This window comes from Octopus bimaculoides, chromosome 4, assembly GCF_046866305.1.
Source record: "Octopus bimaculoides isolate indiv1 chromosome 4, ASM4686630v1, whole genome shotgun sequence".
Lineage (NCBI taxonomy): Eukaryota > Metazoa > Mollusca > Cephalopoda > Octopoda > Octopodidae > Octopus > Octopus bimaculoides.
The window spans coordinates 87,651,772-87,667,354 of NC_142931.1; the positions used below are offsets into that span (position 1 = coordinate 87,651,772).

Consider the following 15,583-nt stretch of genomic DNA (forward strand, 5'->3'; position numbering starts at 1 on the left):
AACCAAACATACTGCATTATACTTGCCCTTACGCATTGAATCTAAGTTCCAAATATCATAAGGATCCATTCAGTAAGTTTGGTCCATGAAATTGTATGAAACACACAACATTACCCTTCCCACTAGGCTTGGATTTTGTGTTCCAAATTTCATTAGGATCGGTGCAGTAGTTTTCAAATGTATAAGTAACACACGAACATACATAAAGACATTGACTTTTATATAATAGATATGAATATACACATATACATACATGTATGTGTGTGTGTGTGACACAAAAAGATACATTGATAGATACAACTGAGTGGGCAAACAAAAATATGAGACATTGCCGAGTCTTTTTTTTTATTTTGATAAACCTGGAACCTATTCTATCAGTTTCTTCTTGTCAAACTAGTAAGTTATGGGGATGTAAATAAATGAACAGCAGTTGTGAAGTAGTGATGAGGGAGAAACACAGAGACAAAGACACACACATACACTTACATATATATATACATATATATACGATTGATTTCTTTCAGTTTCTGTCTACAAAATCCACTCACAAGGCTTTGGTTGGTGTGAGGCTATAGCAGAAGACACATGCCAAGTCACCACACAATGGTACTGAACCCAGGACCATGTGTTTTGGAACCAAGTTTCTTACCAAGTGTGTGTGTGTGTGTGTGTGTGTGTGTGTGTGTGTGTGTGTGTGTGTGTGTGTGTATGTGTGTGTGTGTGTATGTATGTGTGTGTATGAGTGCATATATGTATGCATGTATATATGTGTATATATATGTATATATATTACAAGTACATCTATATATATACATCTACACATATACATGTATACATATACATCTATATCTATATATATATACATCTATATCTATATATATATACATCTAATTCAAATCATAGGTATTCCAGTTCGTTAGAGAAAATATTACAGAAAAGTCTAATTCTGCCATTGCATGTAACACGGGCAACGCCAGGTATCTCTGCTAGTATTATATGTATGTTATATATGTATGTATGCCTGTATACATGTGAGGTAATAGTTTTACTTTAGTAGTTTCAGTATTAATAGTGAAACTATTGAAGTGAAAATGTCTGACATTACAATAGAGAGATATTGTTTCACTTTTGACATGTAATACTGCAATAGTGGAGGAGATGTGATATTGCGCTGGGCTCGCACTAGGCATGAAGCTAAAAAACTTTTTGGCCTAAAACACTACATGGACCCAAAGTAAGGCATGTGTAAAATTTGAATGAAATTGGTTGTGTAGTTCTCAAGTTTTAGGCATTCACACAGACAGACAGACATACAAACACACATTCTCATCTTTATATATATATATATATATAGATGCACACACACACACACATAAATGTATATATATATATATATATATATATATATATATATATATATATATATATATATATATATATATATATATATATATATATATATGTATATATATATATATATATACACATCATACACACACACACACATTTACATACAAACTATCATGTGGTGTACATACACACATAAATGGCTCTTCTATGATAGTATTAGCGTCATAAAACTAGTTTGACACATTAGAGTAGAAGATATTGTGCAGACTTTTATCTTTATTACAAGGTGATATCAGAATTTCCTGAACCAGGCCTGAACAAATTACACCAATACTCCAGTAAATAATGTATTTTATTTATTATTTATATTCAGGCACCATCCCCTTTAAAATAGTTCCCTTGGGAGTGTACACAACAATCCCAGCATATTTTCAGCATCTTAAAAGCACTATGGAAGTCATCTTCCTGAAAGCTGTCCAACACCATTTGTAATTCCCTTTCAATTTCATCAACTGTCTTAAAATAGTTGCTGTTCAAATTCAATTTTTTGGGGGGAAACACAGTGAAGTTACAAGCAAACAGGTCAGGTGAGTATGGCGTGTTTATGTGGAACAAGTACCATTTTGTTCTTTGTTAAAAAAAAATCTATTCTCTTAAGGGTGGGGCAAGCAAGCACATTGTCATGAGACAAAAGCTAGTACAAACTGAAAACTTAATGGTACCACTTATATATATATATATATATATATATATATATCATCGTCATCATCATCATCATCATTATTTAATGTTCATTGTCCATGCTGGCATGAGTTGGATGGTCTGGCCAGAGCTGGCGAGCCAGAGAGCTGCACAGGTTCCAGTCTAACTAGGCATGGTTTCTATGACTGGATGCCCTTCCTAACACCAACCACTTTACAGAACGTACTGGGTGCTTTTACGTGACACCACACAAGTGCTTTTACATGGTACCAGCAAAAGGGACACCAGCATAGGATTCTTGCTGGCCAATCCTCTTCACCAGGGGGACTAGCCTTAATACTTCTGCTGTGGAGTATGAGTCTTCTTGAGTACAGCAAAGTGCCAGGTACCTCAGTCCTTCGACATCTCACCAGAAAGATTCAGCATCCTGAGGTCGTTCTTCAGTACTTTGCCTCATGCATTCCTGGGTTTCCCACCTCCATGTGTTCACCTACACAACACTTCTTTATGGAGCTGTAAGCATCCATCTGCATCACATGACCAAATCAGTGCAGTCTTCTCTCTTTTACACAGAGTCTAATTCTACTTATGCCTAACTTTCCTCTCAATACACTATCACTCTGTTGAACATGTACATTTACATTGCACATCCAGTGCAGCATACTAGCTTCATTCCCCTCTAACCTTCACAGGTCCTCTGCATTCAGGGCCCATGTCTCACCACCATGTAGAATTGTTGTCTGTATACATGTATCAATGTTCCTTTCACTCAGAGAGAGAAACCTTTCATAGGCAACAGAGCTAAAAGCTCTCTGAATTTCCACCATCCTACTCTTATTCTAGCTATCACACTTTCCATGCATCCTCCCTCACTACTACACTTTCCTGAATGACCTGATTAATGATGCGGTGACTAACCTCTATCCTGCCTTACCAGATATTTTGAGCATTTCAGCCATGATTCTGGATGGGTCAGGAGCTTTCCTGGTTTTCATGTCCTTAATTGCCTTATCTACCATACTGCAGTCCACTAGGATAACTGGTCTCTCTATTGGGTTCAGATGAGGAAGACTCCCTTTATCCCATTCAATCTCTACATTCAACAGTCTTGCATAGTAACTTTTCTATGCCTCTTTTTTGCCTACATCACTAAGTGCAAGCATACTATTATCCATCCACACATACCTCTCTCCCACAATATCCCGATCCTCACTGACACACTGTCTAGCAATGCAGAACACTTTAAGCCTCTGATCTTCATACTGTAGGACATTGGCAAACCTCTTCTCTTCTGTTTCTGCCCTAGCTAGATAAACCTGACATGTAGCCTACTTTTTAGCTTTCTGATACGATTCTTTGCTATCCCTTTTTTTCCATTCTTTCTAGACTTGTCTCTTTTCTTTTATGGCCCTGTCAATGTCATTGTTCCACCACCACATCACCCATGGTCTGGTAGAAGCTTTACTCCAACCACAGATTTGGTTTGCTGCTCTTAGTAGAGTGTCCCATAAGAACTTCCAGTTGTCCTCTAGGTCATATGTCTCTAACTCTTCTTCCTGCTCATTAAAGGCCTCATTAAGGACACCTCTAAATCTCTGTCTGTTTGAAGGACTCTTGAGATTCCAATCATCATCAGCATCATCATTTAACATCCATTTTCCATGCTGGCATGTGTTGTACAGTCTCACAGGAGATAGCAAGCTAGAAGACTGCACCAGGCTTCACCATCTGTTTTGGCATGGTTTTTACAGCTGGATGCCCTTCCTAACACCAACTACATTGCAGAGGGAACTGGGTGTTTTTTACATAGCACCAGCACTAGTGAAATCTGTTTTGACATGGGTTTTTTTGGCTGGATGCCCTTCCAAACACCAACTACATTACAGAGGGAACTGGGTGTTTTTTACATAGCACCAGCACTAGTGAAATCTGTTTTGACATGGGTTTTTTTGGCTGGATGCCCTTCCAAACACCAACCACCTTACAGAATTGACTAGATGCTTATTTATGTGACCAGTGAGGTTATCACGTAACTTGCAAGAGGAAGATCCTTTGAAAAGGGGGGTGGTATTGTTTGCGGTAGCTTTATGCCAGGTGATGAGAGATTAGAGTATGACAGAATGATAGAACCAGTTGCCTTGCTGTAGAGAAGATAGGTGGTTAACATAGTTAATCCTGTCAGAAGGAGAAAGGAAGAGAGAAGGTGAGTGAGAGAGAGAGAGAGAGAGAGAGAGAGGGAGAGAGAGATAGAGAGAGAGAGAGACAGACAGACAGACAGACAGACAGACAGACATAGAGAGTGAGAGAGAGAGGGAGAGAGAGAGAGAGAGAAAGAGAGCATTCCCCTTTGTGCAACCACATACTTCCTCTTCTCCTTGGAATCTCTTCCTTATAAAATCCAGAGCTCTCTCACTTGGGTGAGGGACACCTGCATCGGGATAATGCACCAGTCTACTTTTCCATCCTGGTGACCAATTACTTAACAAAAATAGGCATCAAAACTGTCCCACACCCTCTCTACAGTCAAGACCTTGTTCTCTGTGTCTTTTTGGTTGTTCCCCCAGCTGAAGGAGAAATTTAGGGGTAGTTTTGAAGACATTCAGAAGATAATGGAAGTTGTGACAAGAGTCCTGAAGACCTTCATTTCGAAGGACTCCCAGAGATCTTCATGAAGTAGCTGGAGTGTTACAACAAGTGCACTGAAGTTAGAGGGTCTTACTTTCAGGAAAATTAGAGTTTTGTACCTTTTTGAAATTAATAAATGTCTCTCCTGAAAAAGTTTCAAAACTTCTGTAAAAATTCTTCTTATATATATATATATATATATATATATATATATATATATATATATATATATATATATATATATATATATATATCCTTGAAGTGGTTGTAGGATGACTGCTTCCCCTGTCAGCATGTGTATATACTCTATGTGGTCCTCCTATACCATTAAGAGTATTTTAACTATTTTTTTCTAGCAATGTAGGTGCTCCAGCATCCTAAGTCGCACTTAATGATGATTTAATTTTTTCCTTTATGGTATCACATTGCACCTGGCTGTTTATATTAATTTGTGTGTGTGTGTGTGTGTGCGTGTGTATGTGTATGTGCATGCATGTGTGTGTGTGTGTGTGTGTGTGTGTGCATGTATGTATATATGCACATACATTCATACATACATACGTATAAATATTCATTCATATATACATGGAGACAGACAGACAGACATATATTTTATAGATATTTGTCACACCTAATAAGTCCAAGTATTCTGAAAACTTTTACATATCTTCACTGTTCCCCTGATTCGCTGGAAGTGTCAAATGTGAATGTGTTATTCAGTATTCTTGTTAAGAGAATCTCTGTCTTCCTAGACATTTGTAGTCCTGCTTTATTTAGCAGCTAAGTGAGCCAGTAAGCATGGGTGTGAATGAGAATCTATTGTTAAAGTAGAATGTATATGTTAATGAGTGTTTGTGTATTTCCAGCTCAAGACATAGTGAAGATGCCAAAATGTTGGGTATCATTTGAAAATAGGTCAGAAGCACTTTTAGTAGGTCAACACTAGCAGTCACAACAGAAGAAAAAATCTTTTAATGATATAATACCAAACCTCTTTAATATAATAAGCTATTACATAGGGATAGGCTTTTTTGAAGTGGATTTTACCACATAATAACTAAAACTGTAATGAAATTGAGTTTTATATACTGTAATGAATAGAAGCACAGAGATTTTGTAAGCTGGCTTAGAAGATGAACTAATAGTAACTGTACAGGCCAGCATGTCTTGTATTGATGGTGAGAAATTAACAAGGCATATGAGAAAATGTTCTTGGAGGCCCATACTAAACTAAGACTTGAACAACTGTCTGGTTACAGGATGTAACATATATGTATGTGTGTATGTATGTATGTATGTATGTATGTCATTATTCAGTTTATTTCAAGATTTCTTGCCAATAGAGAAAGGGCTGGTTTCTAACCTAGATCCAAGGCTTCTTCATTGGAATTTCAACACCAGCAAGAGGGTATTTTTGTTTGTATGTATGTATTTGCAGATTTGTATATTTTATGTATGTATTCTCATGCATACAGTTGCATATCTAGACATGCTCAGATATATTTAAATGATAAACTTCTGGAAAGTTTTGCAGCTTTTTATAATTGCAGTGATGGATTGTATCTGTAGTTTTCAAATTAACTTTCTCCTTTCTGGTTTTGAGAAGCTTAATTTCTCAAGATTGGTATTTAGGCAATGTGTTACATATCCCAGGACCCCAATAATTACAGGTATAACTCTGAACTTGTAATCTGGATAGAGTAAATGCAGATTTCTCAACAGTTCAGCATAGGTGTTCTCTTTTCTACTGATCTTCAGCTTTATTTTAACATCCACTGGGTAGCTAATTTCCACAATTGTGCACAGTTTCTCTTCTCTATCTCAAATCATTTATATAAGGTCTGTTGTGCTTACATTTTATTGAGGTCTTCACTGGTACAATCCACTACTATTCCTTTTCATTATGAGTGGCTATGGCTTCTATTATATTGTGGGTTTTTATTTCTTTGTCCTCAGGATTATCCTTCCGACAGATTTCATTATAGTGTCCTAGCTACAACGTCATGTCTCATCGGTAGATAATACCGTGATGACATTTTTGGACAACTACTTATGATGTAGATGATATCTTCAGTGTGAACTCCACAAATTCTGCATCGGTTGTCACATTTTACGGCTTTTCCCGCATCTCTATCCCTTTTGTGTATTAAGTACTTGGTTGATATTTCCTGTTCCTGGATTGCAAATGCATACCCTTCAAAGTGGGAGGTAGTAATCCGGATATTCGTCCATGATAAACTGCTTTGATTATTGATGCTACTCTCATCACGGAGCTTTCTAGTAACATATCCATGCATAGTCTTCTGCTCATATAGGCTCGTCATTTCATCTGATGATACGTTGCGGTAGAGTCGTGTGACTTCTTTGGGCATGTATTCTAGGTTATCAGACAAAGAGTGTTGCTTAAGAAGCTGCCTTCTAAGTCTTATGATGTTATCAGCTTCATGTATGCAAACTTGGTCAAGTGATGCACTTCGACACTTGGTGGATAAAAAATGTTGCTGAAGGGATATGATGTGATATTCAAAGGCATTTTGGATCGATGTTAAGCCTTTTCCTCCTTGTTTTCATTTTAGGTAGAGGCAGTCTACATCACTGTTTATGTTGAAATTGTACATACATACATACAAATGTATGTATGTATGTATGTATGCATGCATGCATGCATGTCTGTTTGTATATGTATGCGAATATATGAGAATATGTATTTATATACAAATACTATAGCTATGTCTACATCTGTGTGTGTGTGTGTGTGTGTGTGTGTGTGTTTGTGCATACAAAAATATGCATGTGTGTGAGTGCAAGAATAGGCATGTGAGTATGCATATGAATATATATACAGATGTGCAAGAGTATTGATGTGTGTATATATAAGAATATGCATGCATGTATAATAATATTCATTTATGTATTTATTCTATTCGTTAAATATAGAAAAAAGGAAGTGAAGTGGCCAGAAGAGTAAGTCACTGGACTAATCAGTTAAGAGTGTTAAGTTTCGTCTCTCAACAATCTAAGTTCAATCCATGTCAGCAAACTTTGCCTTTCATTTCTCTAACTTTGATAAAATAAGCTCCTGGCATGGACTGAGATGAGTTTAGTTAATTACATCTGCTCCTTCAGACTTTTGCAGCCTTGCACCTGAGTAAGAAATCTTTGTTATTAACTTAATAGTTATGAATGCATACATAAATGTTCCAGATTAGAATTAATTTATATTTTAGATAAGTGTCTGTGTGTAGTAATTAAAACTGCAAAGTGAGGTTATAAAATAATTATTCATGGATAGGCAATTAGAAAGTGGATAGTTTAGTTCGATTTTATATCTAAGTAAATAATCATGCAATAACTCTCTCATGCATATGCACATACATAAACATATGAGAAAATATGTACACACACGCACAAGCACACACAAACACACACATACACACATATACATACACACATATACATATGCTTACAAATGGATACACATGTTCATTGTGTATGTAAAGGATGGGTCTGCTATTTTGCAAGAGAATCATTTCCCACTGTTTTGTCAAAGATGTAGGTGTGGTTTATAAATAAAGTAAACAAGTCTGGATTATTTCTCTTAAAATAAAAACAAAAAAGAAAAGAAAAAAAACATTTACATTTGATACTATTCTATACTTAAATTAATAAAGAATGTGTATGTATCTATTTCTTTTTATATTGTTAAGTGGCTCACTGGAGTTCTCCAGAAGCAAGTATTTTGTTGTATAATAAGTTAGAGTGGCACCACTTCTCCACAAGCTTGCAGTAGTCCACAGAATTTATTTTAGCAGAACCACAGTCTGTTGATGATCACTAGGAAGTATTTTGTGATCTCTGATGCTCTCACTGATTGTTCAGTTTGGTATTAAATCCAGCTGCCAAATGCCATGACCAGGCATGGGCAACCTTTTCCAAGAAGCAGGTTGCATGAGACATGGTTCATTAGCTGACAAATAATACAACTAAATATTTCAAGGTAATTTTCAATTAGGCATGGCATTCAGAAAGTCTCACAGGCCACAAGTTGCCCATGACTGGTCTAATCAATAACTTGATCTTAAAATCCTCTGCATGCATATCATAACTTTGTTAAAACAATTGGTGGTCTGTATGATTGCAGAGAGATGCTAGTACCATTAATTGTTGTAGTTTACTTAGATGCCTTTCAGTATGTGTGGGGGTGGAGTTCAAGCTCAGAATTCCAATGTCTGGATTAGATGCTGTAAGGCATCTCAACTAACATTTTAACAATTCTGACAATTCACTGCATAGACTGGAACTTTTTTTATTAACTCCCTCCTCCCAAAGGATGAAGCAAATTTGACCTCGGCACCATTCAAAGTACTGAGTAAATGCTACAAGACAAGCTATCCAACAATATAACTACTCACCCAGTTTTTTACCAACATACCTAAACAATGAAGCACCATTTTATATTCATGTCTCCTAATGTCTATATAAATAATTATTTGGAACTTTTTCTCTATTTCAGATTCATGTTTATAAAGTGTCAAATTACCTTTAATTAAACGTTTATAATTAAGAGTCTCAACCATTTACTTAACATCTGCTACTGTTAGTATGTTGTAGGTGTTTTTAAAATTGTAATAGCATGGAAAATTTCAGTGTGAAAACTATGTTAAATGAAAAATATGAAATAAACAGGAAGTGATCTTTATACAACTACAAAAATATCTAAGATTCTCATGTGGCAAGTGAAATACATACAAATAAAGGAGCTGGTATACCGACACTTTATGGACACTAATTTGAGTGAGCAAAATGTGCTTTGTTACTTTAGTGTGATGGTTTTGTTTTTTTAATTTGCTGAATCTGGAGGAAAGTTCAGTGCCCGTAGCCATTGCAGGCCCTTCTAGAAAGATTGGATTGATGCCATTAATGTTCTTCTTGAAACTTTACAAGTCAAAACCCACAGGAAAGACATGAGAAAGGGGGGAATCCCACATGGGTAACATTCTGTGAAGGAAGGACCGGGTGTAGTGGATTAGTACAATACCTGAAGGATTGGACACTAACAGAATGATGAAAGGTGGAGAGACAAATCAATTAAGAATGCCTGAGGGGAGGTGGCATGAGTCTAACCAGCTCCAAGGAACAGAGGTTAATATAGTAGCAGCAGAAAAGACTGAGAAAGTAGACAGTGTGTCAGTAGGCCAGAGGGTGAGGCATGTTAGTGAGTGACTTTATACCAATCTGTCAAGTGGTCTTGTTTTGGTTGCAGTCTAGGACGTCTGTGTGTGCATTAGCAGCAGCAGCAGTGCTGTCCCAGTTATGAGAGTAATACTTATTTCATTTTGAGTTTCACTTGAGCTTTGTAGAGTGTCGATATTTGTTGGTAGCTGAAGTATCATCTGACCATGAAGAAAAGAACCAGTTGTTGGGATATGAAGCTGTATTTTAGAACGTCTGGTCAATAAAGTCTATGCAAAAATAAAATAAAATAAAATAAAATAAAATAAAATGCGACAGTATCACAATGGGATGATATTTCTCAAATGTAGGCAAAAGTTTTATTTCTCTGTGTGTCTGTCTTCTTTCCTGTACTGCTTTATCCATTGGGGACTTTGAAGCACAACTCTGTACACCAATGAAATGCATATTGTTGTTGTTGGCACTCCATCGCTTATGACGTCGAGGGTTCCAGTTGATCCGACCAATGGAACAGCCTGCTCGTGAAATTAACGTGCAAGTGGCTGAGCACTCCGCAGACACGTGTACCCTTAACGTAGTTCTCGGGGATATTCAGCGTGACACAGTGTGACAAGGCTGACCCTTTGAATTACAGGCACAACAGAAACAGGAAGTAAGAGTGAGAGAAAGTTGTGGCGAAAGAGTACAGCAGGGTTCGCCACCATCCCCCGCCAGAGCCTCGTGGAGCTTTAGGTGTTTTCGCTCAATAAACACTCACAACACCCAGTCTGGGAATCGAAACCGTGATCCTATGACCGCGAGTCCGCTGCCCTAACCACTGGGCCATTGCGCCTCCACGAAATGCATATCAATTATTTGCTTTCTCTATTATCTACAGTAATGAAAAACACTACTCTTTTTATATATATTTTAGCTTGAAGGTAGACTTGATATTCAACCATTTCTGATAATCTCCAAACGCCATGTGGAGACTAGATGAAGTAGTCCTGTTTCCGTATGCAGACAGAATTACTCCATTCTGTCTCCTCTTGGAAACATAATGAGTAATGGCTATCATCATTATCATCATTCATCATAGCATTGCTTGAAATGAAGATGGTGATAATAATAATCATCTTGTTCATAATGATCAATGTCATCATCAACAATGATCACCCAAATTCTCATATTTGCATGACTCAACACTTATTTTACATTATTAAACAGGAATTAAATAAAACATCTTTTCATGAATGAAGTAATTGTTTTTTAACATTATCAGTAAAGACATTTATTACCTAATTAGTTAATAATTAAGACTAGCCAACAATGAAGATTCTATGTGATTTTTTGACTTGCTGCAACTAGCAGCCAAGTCTACAAATCACTTTATCATCTTTTAAAGAAGGAAAAACATTATTTACATTTGATGGATATTTGTCCTCATCTTGTTTGTTGTTAACACACCTTTTGGTTGATATACCCTCCAGCCTTCATCAGGTGTTTTGGGGGAAATTTCGAAGCTGGATTCTCATTCCTAAGGTATTTTTCAATGTTGTTATTATTATTAGTATTATTATTATTATTCAGGTCACTGCTTGGAATTGAACTCAGAACCTTAATCACTACGCCATATGCCCATGGTTAAGAGGGCGGGCTACTAACCCCAAGATTCCGAGTTTGATTCCAAGCCGTGACCTGAATAATAATAATAATGATGATGATGATGATGATGATAATAACAACAATATTGAAAAATACCTCAGGAATGAGATCCCAGGTTTGAAATTTCCCCAAGACACCTGGTGAAGGCTGGAGGGTTTATCAGCAAGATGAGGACAAATATCCATCAAATGTAAATAATGTACATAATTCCTCATCTCTTATATACAGAACTGAAGAAAAAACATATTGGTTTCATGTTTTGGCACAAGGCCAGCAATTTTGGAGTAGAGGGTAAATTGATTAGATCAACCCCAGGATTCAACTGGTACATATTTTATTAACCCCAAAAGGATGAAAGGCAAAGACGACCTTGGTGGAATTTGAACCCAGAACATAAAGGCGGATTGAATGCTGCGAAACATTTTGCCTGGTACAGTAATGATTCTGTCAGCTCGCTGCCTTTTGAAGGAAAGACATATTGGCTAAATGAAGTTCAGTGTGTGCTATACTTGAGAAAAGAAAATAAATGGAAAAGGTAGGATGGTCACAGCTGGAAAACCCTTGGTTATAGGTCTATATGATCGGGGTTGACTTGGGGGTGAAATAACAACTTCAGCAACAACCAAAATTGCTATAACTAATTAATACTTTCCTGATTATAGTAGTAGGTCTCATTTCATACATGTGTCATACACTCTGCTCTTGGTATAATACAGAAGCTCTTGGTTATAAACATATGCAATAATCCTCCAAACTCGATCTGCTAATTTTGGGTTTGAGATATTTAAAAATTTTACTACTTTCTCTTCCAGAACTATGTAGGTCACCTAGTAACATAGTTTATATATACATCTAAACAGTCTTTGAACTGCCAGTTCACCTGAGATATTACCTTTTCTATTTTCTTTGTTCCTCATCTTTTATATATCTCTTCTTGAAAGATTTGCCTAGATAAAAGATAAAATTTTTGTCTTTCTCATGGGTATAAACATGATAATTTTCTAAATGTTGCACAATCTTAAACTAATATTTTATAAATCAGGCTATAATCAGAAAGCACTTGATTTAAATTTAGATTTGTGATTTCAGTCTAAAAAAAAAAAAAAAAAAGCAAACTTGTGTATTTTGAACAACTCTTTTGGTGTATAGGTGATAACGGGTAACTAATGCAAGTATGCTTTATTTTAGAAACATACCACATTAAAGACCAGAGTTTACAATTAGACTAATGAAAATATTGTCCACACATTGGGCCTATTTTCTTTTTACATTAAAATACGGCGTTATAACCCATATATTTATATATATATATATATATATATATATATACACACACATATATATATAAATATTCCAAATCTCAAATGGAAGGGATGATAAGAGAATAGAATGGAATTTGTAAAGAGTTTGGATAATACTGTAGCTCAAAATTGATGTGTGTGTGTGTGTACGTGTGTTGTGCGTGCGTGCATGTATGTATGTATGTATGTGTGCGTATATGTATGTATAAAGTACAGTTCAACTACTATCTAAATTCCAGTATAATCAGCTGCTGCTGCTGCTGGTGTTTAGATAATATACGTCACGCTCCTGCCGAAACCAAAGCCTCGTTGTGGTCTGGCTGTAGACGCCATTTTATGATCGGACTTGTCGAGAATTACTGCACTAAGTGGCAGAGGTGGTTTGAGGTGGAGCGAATTTATCGTCTCTTATTGGAAATATTTGACGTACCCCCCTCCCCAAACTTATTCTGTTGTCAAGATTCCGCTTTTTAGCCCCAAAATGCCGCTGGCTCCGCTAGCAGACCCATGGAAGCGTATGGAGGTGGCGCAAGAGACTGAGGTATTACTTTCTAACATTTCCTCTTCCTACCCCTCCCTCTCTTTCACTTGAAACTTTATTCTAACTCGAAATAAAGTTGTTTTAATTAATAATTTTAAACATCTACATGATAGAAAACCCCCGTTTTTTGATCGAGCATTAATGTTCTGCTTTGAAAACCTGCATTATATGTTTTATGTGAAATTTGTGTATATTTTTTCTTTCATTTGACAAAGCTGGAGACGCCTATGTTATTATAGACTCAAACACGTGTATGTATGTATATGCTAGGAAATAAGTGTTCGCCTTTATTAACAACTGTTTCTTTAGATCTGAACCCAAATAAGACGGATGTAAACCCTATTCATCTCTAAAAATATAATTGATGCACGTTTCTTTAATAAATTCTTTCTCTTTAGCTTAGCATTATTTACACATTCCATTGCATATAATTTATTTGTAATAAAGTTCCCTGAAAATGTATTATTAAATGAATTAATTTGAAATAAAGATTTCCCAATTCCCCAAGTGTTGATGGTAAATTATAGCCTATAAACAATTGTTCGTTCCTTGTATAAATAGACTTCAACGTTTATTTCTAATTCTGTTGACATTTTGTTTCGTGATGTTGACACAAGATCTTTCTCAATCTTTTAGGGGGCTGCTAGCACAGAGGATATGTTAGTAGATTATCAGGTAAGTGGAGTACAGTTTCATTTATTTCCATTTCCTTCCTAATTTGTAAACAAATATTTAACCAGTTTAGGTAATATTATTCACTTGGATTTTCTTCACCATTATTTTAAATCGGTCTCTAATATAATGTCTCATCTAGAAAATACAATATGAAGTGGTTGTTTGATTTCAAATTTATCTCACATACTGCCCGTATTAAAATAATTTTCTGGTTGATCACCTTAAGATTATGCCATCTGTTGAATGGTGAGAAACTCCACCCATTCGAAGGCCTGTACACCTGCTTATCAATATGGATATTTATTTTCGAGTTATTTGCACGTGCCTTTTTTTTTTTTCTCATTGCACTGGCTGCTTCTTTCTTCATACAAAAACGACCATTCCTCTTAACCATGGTTCTTATGAAATTCCGACAATGCTACTATCGGCTTCGTCTACATTCAAATCTTACAATGATTCCTCTTTCTTGAATATAATTTAGTATAAAATCTAAAGATTTAGCCGTGTTTTCACCATATTTATAAATGTTTTGACATTTTTTATAAATATTTTCGTTATCATTTTTTTGTTTTATTTTTTTATTTACATATCCGGAAATGACTTATTTAGATTAAATAAAACGTCAGAATTTTTGTTTATAGTTAAGCCGAATCTTTCATAGTCTTAATAGTATCTTACGATTTCTCTAGTGTAACCACAGCTTTCTGCTATACAAAATTATCGAAGCAGCAGCCACGAATAAAAAAAAAATCTCCAGTAACAAGATAAGGTCGGTTGCGATAGCTTAAGCCATTTCTCCAGTATGATGAATAACATTCCTTCAGTGCTTCTTCTACAGTACTGCAATGTCAAGGCCTGCTACCTGTGTCTACTTGCTTCATCCTGCCTCTTAACGTTCTTTTAAAGAAAATGTTTCTTCTATATTCTTCCAAGAATTTTTTTTAGCAGACTATTTATTCCTCTGCGGGGGTTTTTGTCTTCCTTTTTCTTCTTTCCAATCTACTAACTAGCAGAGTTAGTTTTATTTTTAGTCATCTAATTTTTTTTTATTGTTCTACATTACTTCACGACTCCACCCAGCTACTAATGCAGACCGATGTACTCTATACTCTTCATTTCACAACTGATATATATTTTCAAGTATTTTCCGTACTAAGAATCTGTAATTTATCGATTAAGTAACGTTAGAAAGTTCCGATCACGATTGCTAGTGGTTCGTCAAAAAGTATCGACTTTAAGCAATTTCTGGTTATGCGGTGGAAACTCACAAAATTGATATTTCTACCTGCTGGTTTTGTCTTCTGCCCATTAATAAATTAATTTTCCTCTGTACCTATTACTTATTTTCTCCATGTTTAATATTCTCATAAGTCTTTGGTAGTGTGCCCACTGAAGCTTCCGTTGCCTCTGTTCATATTGGTTCTCTTGAAAATTTTCGAACTTCACCTGTTTATTTATAATGTAACCATCTGTGTAATGGAGTCTGGATAATTAGTATGTAGTAATATAGGAGTCTGGAGGTTTCCCATTACTATTAGTTGATTATTAGATT

The 15,583-nt window shown here is 35.8% G+C and overlaps 1 protein-coding gene across 2 annotated transcripts in view; it reads left to right on the plus strand.

Moving 5' to 3' along the window:
- The first annotated feature begins 13,157 nt into the window (after positions 1-13,157).
- Positions 13,158-15,583, plus strand: part of LOC106870220 (ribosomal protein S6 kinase 2 beta) — a 73,987-nt gene continuing 71,561 nt past the window's right edge. For both annotated transcript variants that reach the window (XM_014916228.3, XM_014916229.3), the window contains exons 1-2: positions 13,158-13,356; positions 13,993-14,031. In XM_014916228.3, coding sequence (XP_014771714.1) covers positions 13,297-13,356; positions 13,993-14,031 — 99 coding nt within the window. In that variant the 5' untranslated portion in view covers positions 13,158-13,296. The remainder of the gene's footprint in view (positions 13,357-13,992; positions 14,032-15,583) is intronic.